General features: G+C 35.2%; 1 protein-coding gene across 2 annotated transcripts; it reads right to left on the bottom strand.

Moving 5' to 3' along the window:
• Positions 1-322: 322 nt before the first annotated feature.
• Positions 323-13,356, bottom strand: LOC106840158 (UDP-glucuronosyltransferase 2B31-like). 2 transcript variants are annotated; one of them, XM_014855363.3, is made up of 6 exons: positions 12,572-13,356; positions 10,494-10,642; positions 7,209-7,340; positions 5,160-5,247; positions 3,933-4,152; positions 323-833 (listed from the first exon to the last, which is right to left on the bottom strand). In XM_014855363.3, the coding sequence occupies exons 1-6, from the start codon at positions 13,293-13,295 to the stop codon at positions 554-556; spliced, it is 1,593 nt and encodes a 530-aa protein (XP_014710849.1). In that variant the 5' UTR covers positions 13,296-13,356; the 3' UTR covers positions 323-553. The 2 variants fall into 2 exon arrangements, with proteins under 2 accessions (XP_014710849.1, XP_070361825.1); XM_070505724.1 differs by lacking the exon at positions 3,933-4,152 and having other exon boundaries at positions 676-833.
• Between the last annotated feature and the right edge of the window lie 609 nt (positions 13,357-13,965).

Here is a 13,965-nt window from a genome sequence, read left to right as displayed (position 1 = left end):
ATATTGCCATGTCTTTAGGCAAGGAGTGATGCTGAGGCTGGACGCACAGTAAATCCAAGTAGCATTAGTGATCTCCCAAAAGGAAATAGAAGGGTGAATCATTTTACACAATTCTAACTATGTAATAGTTTCTTTAGCAAAAGATAAAACTACAAAATCTGCACCAACATGAAGTTAAAATATTTGGGTATTTGCACAATAATACTGATATTTTGCATAGACTACTTATGCTCTTGTATACATGTGCAATGTTTGAAACATAGTTAAGCACTATAATTTTTTGGGTGTAACTTTTGAATTAAAATAATAAATTTCAATATACTCATAGTTTTATTTTCTTTTTATTTTTCACCTCTTTTTATTGTTGGAATGACATATTTCTAACTCTTAACCAGGTAGTAAATTTCTTGAAAATAAATTTTGATCTGAGAAGCTAAACTGTGAAAGATTGTTTTGTCACAGGAGAAAGGGATCTTTACAGCACAACTTCTTGCTGGAATTAACTGGAGCAGTCTCATCTATGAGGCATCCCAGCTTTAGTCCTCAGATACAACTATTCCCTTTTTTCCTTCTTTCCTGTGTTAGCAAGCTTATGGCAACAAAACAGACAACATTTTGTGATGACAAATATAGTAGTTGCCACACAGGCCAGCAAGAACCCAATCACATCTAAAGAGTGGTACTGGAACCAGGTGAGATTGTAGGAGGCTGGCCGCAGGTGTTTGGCTCCTTTGTGGCGCATGACAAACTCGATCCAGAAGACTGCTCGATCTAGAGGCTTCACTGGTTGATCATGTTGAATTCTTGATAATTTCATAGCATTCTCTTTATAGCTAAAGGGGAAACACAAAGATAGCAATTTGAAAGGAAATTAATTTGCTTAAGCATATAATTCCCATGAAATATATATATATATATTTATTTTTCTCAGTAAGATTGGCTCTGAGCTAACATCTGTTGCCAATCTTCCTCTTCTTTTAGCTTTCTTTCTCACCAAAGCCCCAGTACATAGTTGTATATTCTAGTTGTAAGTCATTCTAATTTTGCTATGTGGGGTGCCACCACAGCATGGCTTGATGTGCAGTGTGTAGGTTCTCACCCAGGATACAAACCAGTGAACCCCGAGTTGCCAAAGTGGAGCATGTGAACTTAACCAGTAGGCCAGGGAGCCGGCCCCCATGTAATATTTTTGAAGTGGTATATATATATAATTCAAAATAAATGTTAAGATCTACATTTTTATTTGCAGAAGATCTATATTTTTATTTTGGTCTTCATAGTAGTTTGGTTTTTCAAATCGGATTTTCTGATGACAAATATTTAAAAAAGTGAAGGTGAAGTTAAGGGGGAAAGTAATTCTTTTCTAGCGGAGGAAATGATAAAAGCCATTCTAAGAGCTATAAATCAGATTGTGAATGCAATTTCAGGATGATGCTCTTAAAAATTTTAAATAGGAATTATGTCATCGTGGATGAAATTCCTCCTTACCATCCCTGTGCTTCGACTCTTCTTTTCATAACTCTACTGTTTATTTTTCACCCAGTAGCCAAAATGATTCTTTTCAAATACATGTCAGTTTACCACACTTCCTTGCTCTAAGTTTACATAAGGCTTCTCATGCTATTTAGGATAAATTCCAAATCTGTGCTTTGGCTTACAGGACCTACTTGAACAGACACTTGAAAACCTCTTATATTACTTTGTCCCATGCACACTCTCTTCTGGGCACACTGGCCTTCTAACTATTTCATGAAGCTGCCAAATGTGTACCCACCTCAACATCTTTGCACTTTCTGTCCCTTCTGTCTCTCTCCTCGAGCATCATTCCCCGAAACCCCCCAAGCCTTTCATGGAGGCTTTGACTTCAGTGTCACACCTCAGAGAGCCTTTTTCTGGCCATACTAATAGTACCCCTAGGTACTTCTTCTATATTTTTTCAGTTTTTTCTATTTTATTTCTAGATATCTAAATATAATGCATTTGGCAAAATATGCCTTTTAGTCACTAATCCCTTCTACAAATCATTACTTTTGACATCACAGATTAATTTTTCTGGTTATATTTGGAGTCATACAGTAATACTCATTAGTTTTTGTCATTTATGTAGCAGTTATTGGTGAATTGCATTGCTGTATAGTATTCAACATCTGACAATATCACAGATTATCTCTTCGTAATGATTAATGAACATGTACATTGTTAATAATATTTTGGCCATTTTTGCTAATGCTAATATAAATATTACTGTATATGTCTTTTGTTTTACATATTATACATTTCTGTTGTGTAATCCCTAGAGAGAATTGCTGAGAAGGTGCATGCATGATTACGATTTCTTTGTTGACTCTGAATTATTTGAAATGTATTGCTTAAGTTTTAAAATTTACAGGAATTTTTACATCTTTTTTTCCGATGTTTTCTAATTTAATTTTTGTGTGGCCAGACAATATGCTCTTTATAATCTGAAAATTTTTAAATACTAAGTCTTAGTTTTGGCCCAGACTGTAAGGGCATTTCCATGCTATTAAAAAATGTATTTTTCCCATCATTATATGGATATAGATATATATATAATTATCAAATAGGTTATATTTTATAATTTTGTTCTCCAATTATTTTGTGTACTTATCTATTTTGTCATCTTTTTCTATATTACAGAAAAAGGTCTTTAACAGCAGCTTATTATGTCCATAGATTTGAGTGTTTTACTTTTTCTTTTTGTCTACTTTTAATTTGTTTATTTAGAGGATTTATTAGTAGATATTACAAATTAATAATGTGTATTGTTTTGAAAGATTAACCTATTTATCATTATAAGTATTTATCTTTTATTTTAGTGGTGTTTCTGGTCTACTGTGTCTGGCATAAGTATAGCTACATACATCGTTCTTTGACTTCCGGTGAGAGGGAATTTTTCTACCTTTGAACTTATAATCTTTTTGTACTCTTCTATTTAAGCATGTCTTGTAAATAGTATATATGGTTAGTTTTTAAAATCCATTCTGACAATCGTCATCTTTAAATGATTTAGTCTGTTTAGATTTACTGTAAGGACTGACACTTTTATATATATTCACCCAAAAACTTAGACAGCAAGGTTAATAATAGCCAAACATGTTATTATCAAAATATCCATGAACTGATAAATGGATAAATAAAATGTGGTATGTCCTTATCCTAGAATATTATGCAGCAATACAAAGCTACAACAGGGAAGGAAGTCAAAAGCATTATCCTATCTGGGAGAAGTCAGCTGTAAAAGGCCATATATTGTACGATTCCTTGTATATGAAATGTCCAGAAGAGCTAATCTATAGAGGCAGAAAGGTGAATTATGGTTGCTTGGGCAGGGGGAATAGGATGTCATCTCTAAGTCATGTTAGGCTTCTTTTTGTGGTGATGAAAATGTCCTAAATTTACTTTATTGTGATGGTTTCATAGCTCTGTAAACATACTATATATATTTGAATTTTATAATTTTAAAAGGTGAATTTTGTAATATGTAAATTATATCACATTATAAAATCTATTACAATAATGATAATAAAATCAGTTTTTGAGAGCTAAAACATTTAGTTTCAGAAATTTTAGGTGCTGAATTGAAAGAATTTATGATATTTCTTTTAGTTCATTATTCTTTCCTTCTCTGGTTCAATCATGTTTTTTGAAATGTGTTCTTCTTACAATTACTTATGTAACTTTACATTATTCGAGGAGAAAATTGTTGCACCAGGTGCTTACCCATTAAATCTATGAGGTTAAAATATAGCTTGGAAATAAATGTCTGGGTGAAAATAAGAGTAGATTTAATGGGTTAAATCGTGTTAATAATTTCATAATTAGCTTCATAAAAATGAGGTGAAACTCATACTCTCCATTAGCAAAAGAACCTGTCTGTAAATACTACCTATTTAAAAAAATGTGATACTCACAATGGGTCATTAATGACTATCTTCAATGCATTGAGCAAATCTGTACTTGTCATTGTGTTGAAGTCCAGTCTAACGGCTGCTCCCTTGGTCTTCATGTGAGCAATATTATCAGGTTGATCCGCAAACAAGGGAATGCCTACCATAGGGATCCCATGGTAGATCGCCTCATAGATGCCATTTGCTCCACCATGAGTTATAAAGGCTTTGGCTTTTGGATGACCTAGGATTGGGTGAATTTCAGCAAATTATTATCAGTTTTAGAATAAAATGAGAGTAGGGAAATACAAGGCTCTAAAAGAGGCATTGTATTCTAGATAACAGATTATTATACACATGAAAGTACATTAAATTGTCTTTCAGAGCTAAAAGGAAGAAGCACCTAAGTCTCCTGGAGAGGTAAGTGAAGGCTACGTGGAAGATTGGTGTATTACTTAAGACTTGAAAAATGAATACAAGATTACCATGTGGACAAAATTGAAAGAGAACATGCTGGATAAAAAAAAGAATGCATGGAACAAAAAGGGGGGGGCGGTGATATGTTAGAATATATTCTTCCACAACTAGAAGGACTCACAACTAAAACATACAACTATATACTGGGGTGATTTGGGGAGGAAAAGCAGAAAGAAAAAAAAAGAAGATTGACAACAGTTGTTAGCTCAGGTGCCAATCTTTAAAAAAAAAATACATTCTTAATCAAATAATAAAGTCATTGCGTCTGATACGTAGTAGGTAAAGGCAGGAAGAAGTTGATGGTGGTACAGGAATCAGAGGAAGGAAAAGCTACACTTTATTATGGAATGTGTTATCACTTCTGAAAGAGATTTGGGTTTTTTTCTCAAGGAAAATGGAGAGTCACTGGTAATAAAAGAGGAAGTAATATTTGTCAGTGACACCTGATATACGCCCATAGTGGGAGAAAGGATTGATTTGAAGGCAGAATTAGGAGACACAGTGACAATCCAGACAGGTGTTGAAAAATGCTCTGTCACAAGTAATGAAATAAGTAAACTTTGATTCTGACATTAACGAGTGTGACTGTGTATAATAAAATGTTAACTGTTATGTCTTATTCTTTCCTCTAGGACTGGGGAATAAGTATAAGTAAATGGATTTTTCTTTTTGAAGTTTCTGAAAGTATATGTTTAATAAATTTGTTTCCCAGTGAACTGTTATCATCTGATTTGGAGTTACTCTCATTTGAGTGTTTGTTTTCTAGAGTCTTACCAAGAAGGTCATTCTGGGGGATCCACTTATAGAGCCGAGTGTTTGGCCCTAAGGTATCTGGTTTCTTGCCATCAAATCTCCATATCACCTGTTAGAGTAAAGAAAATACCTTATCCCATGAGTCAAACATCTGAGATATAGCATGTTAGAATATAAATAGATTGAGACATCTAGTTAAACCTGTTCATTATGACAGACGAGGAAATGTGGAGAAGACATGCTAAGTAATGAGAACTACTAAAGCATTGATATGATAAGAATACTCATCTTTCATGTCCTTATTTTATGTTTAATCAAGTATGAATGCAATCATGATGATTCACACTTGGATGAGACAAATGAGGTTTTCAATGACAAGTTCAAGTACATAAAATCTTATAGGCAGTCATTATATTTCTAGTGCAAAAAATTGCAAATTCCAAATGATCTGCTAATTTATTTTAACTATTTATTATACCAGCTCTCAACTTCCAAATTTTATATTAACCTGTTGATTTCTTTTTGAGTGTTAGGAGAAGTGGCTTATTAATATCCACTTGTTCCATTAATTATCTTATTAGAGTTTTACGTCCTTTGGTTTACAAAAGGGGAAATGTATGTAATCAGCTATTTGTGAGAACAAAATAATTTTGATTATTAAAAATTCATTAGTAATAACAAATAATTTCTGCTTAGTAAGGAGATTTAGATTCTTTTAAATTACTATTAATCACTACTTCCAGGAAAAATTTTGAGTAGTAATTTTTTTGCATGAATCCAGAGTACTATCACTATTTTTAAAAATTCTTTAAATGTTGAAAAGAGGAGCTTGTTGGTACTTCACAAATAACAGTGTAGCTGTTGCAAAAAATCAAAATCATGGTGATGCTAAATTTTATTCATCTGACTATTAACACTTTAAGGATGCGCTCCAAACTTGGACAGCATTGATTAATATGGTTTCTTATAGCTAAGCCACTTCCCAGTCCAGTACCAAAACTAGGTAAAGATTTTCTAATTCCCAAGCAGTCCTCGTGAACTAGATTCTAAATTATCAGTCGTAACAACTATTTGCTATGTGAGTATTGAAGCAATTTCAATTCTCAGCAAATTAGCATAGATGATAAGGAGAAAGCCGTATCAGTTAGGAAACTAAACAAATACCCAGTCTCCTTGTATGTTCTATGTATTAGAAATAATTTACTACCATATTTTATGAATACAAGAACAAGCTAGCTTTGCTTCTAGTTGACTCTTTTTTTTTGTATTTCCTTCTCCTTCAGTCAAGAGGAGTTATTATAGGGATGGCCTAGAAGCAGAGTCCTTGTGGGGCCACATTTTATAAAGCACAGAGTCACCTTAAGGGCTGGACCCAGCTACACCTTTTCTCTTTCATATTCCTACTTCAGACTTTAGCAAAACCCAGTCTACAAGGGCAGTTATTTCTGTTTGTCTTTTTCAGGTTGGTTTTTCTCTTTCTCTAAATCATTATGACTGGATAGGTACCTGGATGCAGCTTGGTGAACCTTGGCCATCCTTTCTCTGTATAGCTCCCTGAAAAGCACACTGAATAAGCCTATTCAAAATTTATGGGAAGTAAAAGAGGCCTGGATTACCTGGCAAACCTAAACAGGATGACTTTTAGACTTTTATCATTTCTTGTTTAATGTTACTGTTAAAATTTAACTCCTTTCTGAGAACACCTGTAGTGTGTACAGTGCTCTCAGAAATCTTGCAAGGAGAAGGAACAAATGACAGGGCAGAATTTGATGATATGTGTACTTGTCCTCAATACCACTGTAATAACAAAACTTCACACTGCACTTTGTAAATTATTTATTTCTGATCTTAAAGTTAATGCAAAAGTTATTTGCAATAAAAAATATCCTCTGCACTATTAGCACCTGCTATGTATCTTTTCTTTTTTAAACTAATATCTGAGATAAATTGGTTTTACCATAATACAGTGTAGTTTACCATTCACGCAGGAAATTTCTGTAATCAGAGCCTTTTCAAAATTTAACAGATGATGCATTAAACAGTTGTCTGTTATAAGGTACTTTATCTTACCTTTTGTGGAATCTGGGCAAGGGCTGATGCAATCACATTGGCTCTTTCTTCGGTCATGTTACTGACCATTGACCCCAGAGTAAACACCACAATACCATTTTCTCCAGAGCTCTGGGCAAGCTCTTCCATTTCCTGTGAGGAAACTATTTGCTCCATCATGAAAGAGCAACAGCATAGCAAACACTGTTGAAAAGGTTGCTACAAACAACTAAGGAGGGAAAATCATCTATTATCAGGAATGATCAGAGTAGTGCCTGTTTATTTTTAATAGTGGTAAAATACATACAACATAAAATTTACCACCTTAAACAATCCTAAGTACACAGTTCAGTAGTATGTACATTCTCATTGTTGTGCAACCAATCTCCACAACTTTTCATCTTGCAAATTGAAAGTATACTCAATATACAATAATTCTCCATTTTCCCCTTCACCAGTCCCTGGTAACTGTCATTCTACTTTCTGTCTCTATGAATTTGACTAGTCTAGATACCTCATATAAGTGGAATCATACAGTATCTGTCTTTTCACGAGTGGCCCATTTCACTTAGCAAGATGTCCTTATGGCTCAGCCATGTTGTAGCATGTGTTAGAATTTCCTTCAGTTTTAAAGCTGAGTAATATTTCCATGTGTGTAAATACCACATTTTGTTTATTGATGATTCATCTGTCAATTGACAGTTGGGTTGTTTCCATGTTCTGGCTCTTGTGAATAGTGCTGCTATGAAGATGCGTGTGCATTTATCTCATTGAGATCCTATTGTCAACTATTTTGGATAAATACACAGAAGTAGAATTACTGGACCTTCTGGTAATTCTATTTTTAATTTTTTGAGGAACCACCGTTTTTTTTTTTTTCACTGGCTGTTTATAACAAGTCTAATCCCTGTTCCTTTGGAATGATACAATTGATATGAGATTGATTTCCTTTATTATATATTTGTGTGTGTGTGTAAGCAAGAAATGAAATAGAGTCAATACACAGTAGTGTGGAGGAACTGCTCTTAGTCAGTGTTATATACCTAGACTCTTCATTTACATTGTTATTAATTACTAATGTAGATTCTTTGAATGAGGCCACATGGCAGGATCTTAACTCACCTTTAATTCTTTTTTTTTGTTTTTTGTTTTTTTTGTGTGAGGAAGCTTTGCCCTGAGCTAACATCTGATGCCAATATTCCCCTTTTTGCTTGAGGAAGGTTGTTGTCGAGGAGCTAACATCTGTGCCAATCTTCCTCCATTTTATGTGAGATTCCACCACAGTGTCGTGTAACGAGTGGGGCTAGGATCCGAACCTGAGAACTTTGGGCCGCCAAAGCACAGGGCGTGAACTTAACCACTGCACCACTGTGCTGGCACCCACACTAAATTCTTTTTTGTTATTTTGTTTTTGTCTTTGTTATTGTTATTTGTTTTTGTTTTGTTTTTTGTATAGTTTTGTATTGTTATTTGTATGGTTTTGTTTTTGTTATTTTGTTACTAAATCACTTGTTATTATTCCAGACTAATTTTCTGGAGAATTACTTTAGTTTAGTCATTTGTATTTTTATTTCTTTGATTAGGAACACTAAGAAAATGTTTGTTATGGGACTAGCTTGGTGGTGTATTGGTTAAGTTCATGTACTCCATTTCAGAAACCTGGGATTCTCAGGCTCGGATCCTGGGCGCAGACCTAGGACCACTCATCAAGCCAGCTGTGGCAGCGCCCCACATAAAGTAGAGGAAGACGGGGACAGATGTTAGCTCAGTGACAACTTTCCTCCAGCAAAAGGAGGAAGATTGGCAACAGATGTTAGCTCAGGGCCAATCTTCCTCACACACACACACACACAAAAAAAAAAAAACAAAAGAAGGAAAATATTTGTTATGATTGGAATGACTTTACAACTTTTTACGTCTTTTTTTCCTCTCATCTCTATAATAATTTCTACCTCACCTTAACTTTTGCCAATATTTCCCAAGCTGCCTCCTGCACCCCTAAATCACTCTTCAAAGGCTAGAGAGTCTACTATTACTGTCTGGAATTTCCATGAAATAATCCTAAGATTCTTATTTACAACCCAGAAATGTACATGTATATTACTTATTTGAGTGACCATATTTCTGGCTTGTTTATGTATGATAACTTTTGCCCTGAAATCATATTGTAAAAATTATGTCTTAGTAGAATGTGCTTTATGTAACTGGCTGTGAGGGGCCCTCATCATCACCTCCCGGAGTTCTCCAGGGAGCAGCTGGCCTACAGTGGGAGAGGTACAGCAGGGCTTCCTGCAGCAGAGAGCTGGTCACCCTCTTGCCTGGAATTGTTTCAGAATTATTCTGATTTGCAGTCCTACATTCTTGCCAATTTAAAATCAATTTATTACTTTCTGTACCGGAATAATTCCTCCTTGCTAAATATACTCTCGCACCAAAAAACAAATGTTGAAGAGCCAATAGTTTCCTGGCTATCTCATCAAAACTGCGTATTTATTTTCTTTTCAAACCTTCTGTTTTAAATTCATTATTTGTTCTTTTTCTCCCTGGAAAATAATGATATAACGATTCCATTATAACAAGTATACTTTCTGATTCCAATCATTGTTGTTCTATGATCCCCATGGGTGTTCTTTCGTACAGTGGTCTTTCCTTATTACAATACTTTTCACATAGTTGTTTTTCTTTTTTGTTTTTTTTTGCTGAGGAAGACTTGCCCTGAGCTAATATCCATGCCCATCTTCCTCTATTTTTTTATGTGGGATATGTGGGATGCTTACCACAGCATGGCTTGACAGTGTACAAATCTGTACCCAGGATCCGAACTGGTGAAAGCCGGGGCAACGAAGTGGAACTTCTGAATTTAACTGCTGCACCACCAGGCTGGCCCCACATAGTTTTTATAACGTGCTTATATCCTATCTTTCCAAGTAGAATGTTAGGTGTGTATGGGGGAAAATTGTGTCTACACTGCTTCTCTGCATATCCAGCACTTATCTCTGGACAATGCTGGTCAGTTTAAGAATATTCTTTGAATGAGTGACTGATACTTTCTTATGTGTTGAATAATGAGGCCTTAATTTAACTGATCCTATTTCCAAAGTCTTCCAGCTATAATACTTTATTCTGCAATGATATTAAATTCAGATTCTTGCAATGGTATTGAAATATATGAGTTTCTAATTGGCAGCTCACTTTACCCCGCTTCCCATATCTCTCACTGTAATCAAACATTCTAAATAAGAGACAGAGAATCATTTCTATTGAAAATGAAAAGTAAACAAAGCAAAACAAACAGTAATAGGTCACCTTAGGCAGGGGTTTAGCAGGTTTGCAGTGGAGTCCTCCAACAAATTCAAAATGAGGTAAGAGTGGACGAGGAAATTCAAAATCCCAATAGGTTCGAATGAGCCACATTTCAGCCTTCCCCATTAACTCATATAATGTAGTGGGTCTTCCTGAATTGAAAAGAAACAAACAAAAGTAGAAGAAATGACAACCTTGTAATGTGAATATTCGAGGTAATTTCCAGAAAGAAGCTTGGAATGACATAGCCAAAGATGTTTAAAAGTGTCTGTGGTTTGATAGTACAAATAGGTATTTGTGTGTATGTGTCTGTCTGTGTGTGTGTATATATATATACTTATATATATATATATAAACAACATATATAAAACATGTATACATATGTTGTTTATATACATATGAGAAAGTGTAAGAGAATTTCGTTTCTAACATCACATCAGTGCATTCACAATCGTAAACGCCTATTAAACCTAAGCCACTGAAGAAGTCAGCCTGCACCTGTTTGCTCTGTAAAGCTGCAAAAATAACAAACGCAAATGTAAACAGTGATTTTGACAGCTCCGTTCACCCTACCATGCCCACGGAAACTCCTTTCCCTGGAGAGCTCAGTCTAGAGTCAACAACTTAGCAAGCGATTCCCTTGACCCTAGGTCTTCCAGGTAAACCGCGTGGTTTCTGAGAGTATGGCTGCTCCTCCATTTGGTTCACGGTAGGAGCTTAACAATATTTGTGTATTAAATGTGTCTGTGAAACAAACAGCTGGAAAGTTTTCATGCAGTATGGAAATAGATGTGCTCACCCTTAATTTCGGCTTTTTTCTTTAAGAGAGAGACATTATTTAAAAAAAATATAGGCTACTAATTTGTATCTCTACCTTTTCACAAAATTATAGGCCTTTAAAACAGATGATTTGTAACTATTTAGAAGGAATGTGTAATCATTATAAACTTTGAATTAGGTTCCTGAATCTAAGATAGAGTCAGTACATATCTCAACCGTGAAGTAATACTTCAGGTAATATGGCAAATAGTTTACCTTTTAAATGAATTTAAACTATACAAGAGGAAACAATTTCCTCAATGCTCTATAGACAGTTATGTTAAAAATATGTAGCTCCTCGGGGGCCCGCCCAGTGGCGTAGTGGTTAAATGTGCATGTTCTGCTTTGGCGGCCTGGGGTTTGCTGGTTCGGATCTCGGGTGCGGACATGGCACCGCTCGGCAAGCCATGCTGTGGCAGGCATCCCACATATAAAGTAGAGGAAGATGGGCACGAATGCTACCTCAGGGCCAGTCTTCCTCAGGAAAAAGAGGAGCATTGGCAGCAGATGTTAGCTCAGAGCTAATCTTCCTCGAAACAAAAAAGTAACTCCTCAATTTCCATATCTGCTTTGATCAAGACATTTAGTGAAATTTCTGACTTTTATTGAAGATGAAAAGAATTATAGTAAAATTGATGTGTAAGAGGAATAAGTAGAGCACAAAGAATTTTTAGGGTAGTGAAGCTGCATTGAATGATATTATCATGGTGGACACATGACATTACAACTTTGTCCAAATTTACAGAATGTACAACTCAACATAGAAGAAAGAATCCTAATATGAAATGTGGACTTTGGATAACAATGGTGTGTCAATATAGTTTCATCAGTTGTAATAAATATACTTCTCTGGGAGGGGATATTGGTAATAGGGAAGCCAATGCATGTGAGGGGACAAGGTGTGTATGGAAAATGTCTACTCAACATTGCTGTAGACTTGAAACTTCTCTATGAAATAAAGCCTATTACAAACAAACAAATAAACAAGAATGGGATATGTGATTGCTTAACGAACTCCTCAGTGCTTTAACTTTTGCTTTATGATTTCCTGGAGTGTCCTGTACTAGTAATGAACCACAGCATTCTAACTGACCCTATAATTTAAGCATTTCCATAATATTTATGTGTTTGAGAGATTATTTTGTATTTTTATTTCAACATTTCACTAGTAAAAGACACATTCCTCTGACTTTATACAAACTTACCTTCCAAGGCAGTAAAAAAGTTAAGAGTTCAAGCTACCAACTAAAAACATGACTTACCTAGCACTTCACTGTAGAACTGATCCCAATTTGCTTCCTTAACTGTTTGGAACCAAAAGTCAAAATAAAGCAAATACATCATATTTTTTACCCTCTCCAAGAATGTCATTTGATCACTTAATTCTGACAGAACAACTGGTACGTACGACGGAGGGAATGGAAGTCCTCCACTACGTTTTTCAGTTTTATAGCCTGGGAGGAAGCGGAGACTGTACACTAAAGGTATTTTCAGTATCTCAGCCAGCAGCTCACCACAGGGGCCAACGGCATCTGCAAGAACGACATCAAACTTTGATTCTTGTAGTTTTGTTGTAAGTTTCTTGTTCAAAACTGCATCTTTACAGAGCTTTTCCATACAATCAGAAAATTCCCCAAAGATTTCTTGCATTAGTGAAAAGTATGTCCAAAATGTGTATTTTGACAGTTCATATATCCATTTGTCAATTGCTTTTGTGAAAAAACCCTCAAAATCATGTTTTCTTAAAGATGTAGGATAAATCTCAAATTTAATAGCAGATGGTTTTTTGGGATCAACAAGAATGGAAGCTGAAGACGTCAGAACAGTCACTTCATGACCTCTCTGGACAAGTTCTTCCAGGATTGTCTTCATATTGATCCAGTGGCTGTATTCTGTGGGCCACACCAGCACCTTTCCAGCATTCCCAGGGCTCAAGTAAGAACTCTGCAGTAGCAGCAGAAGAACTGAAATCCATTTCATAGACATCCTGGTGAAATGCAATGCTTCTTTTCAAATTGCTGATCCTCTCTATCTCTCTACCTCTCTATTCAGCTTTATATTCAAGGAGAAATCAATCAGGAAGTTAAAATATAACTCCTACACCTCAAAACAAATGGACGATGTGGACAGTCAGAGCATTTGGATAGCAAGTGGAAATGCAAAAGGTAGATGGCTTCATGTGCACACATGTATTTAATGTCTGTTAAGACTATAAGTGCAGTCATCCATTTAGAGATCATGACTTTGTATGTGTAAGTCACCTGTATTTGGAAGGGTGTCAAGAACAGAGGCAAGTGAGAGGCAACTGTGTCTGCAGTCTTCTTGACTCAAGAAATATTGATAAAACTATTATACAGTTGACTCAGAATTTTTTGGATGCAATGTTTCAAGAGCATTTCATTTGCTGTTTTTTAATAAAAACTTTGTTGCTGTGAAATTCACATATACAATTTGCAAATTTGAAGTATACAGTTCAATGCTTCATAGTGTATTCACAAAATTGTGCTACCACCACAACATTCAATTTAAGAGCATTTTCTTCACCCGTAAAGAAACCTTTACCCTTAGATGGAACTCCCTAACTTCCATCTCCTCCAAGCCATAGCCAATCAGTAGTCTAGTTTCTGTCTCTATAGATTTGCCTGTTCTGAGTATT

The sequence above is a fragment of the Equus asinus genome, chromosome 3 (assembly GCF_041296235.1).
Source record: "Equus asinus isolate D_3611 breed Donkey chromosome 3, EquAss-T2T_v2, whole genome shotgun sequence".
NCBI lineage: Eukaryota > Metazoa > Chordata > Mammalia > Perissodactyla > Equidae > Equus > Equus asinus.
Note: the sequence above shows the minus strand (reverse complement) of the source record. Positions and strands in the feature narration are given on the sequence as shown.

Bases quoted from the DNA above. Each gene is read 5' to 3' on its own strand.
- LOC106840158 (XM_014855363.3), bottom strand. From the start codon at position 13,295: ATGTCTATGAAATGGATTTCAGTTCTTCTGCTGCTACTGCAGAGTTCT. The intron at 7,341-10,493 runs GTGACCTATTAC...GTTTCCTCACAG, and splicing joins CTGCTAAACCCCTGCCTAAG to GAAATGGAAGAGCTTGCCCA. The intron at 4,153-5,159 runs GTAAGACTCTAG...ACCCAATCCTAG, and splicing joins CCCCCAGAATGACCTTCTTG to GTCATCCAAAAGCCAAAGCC.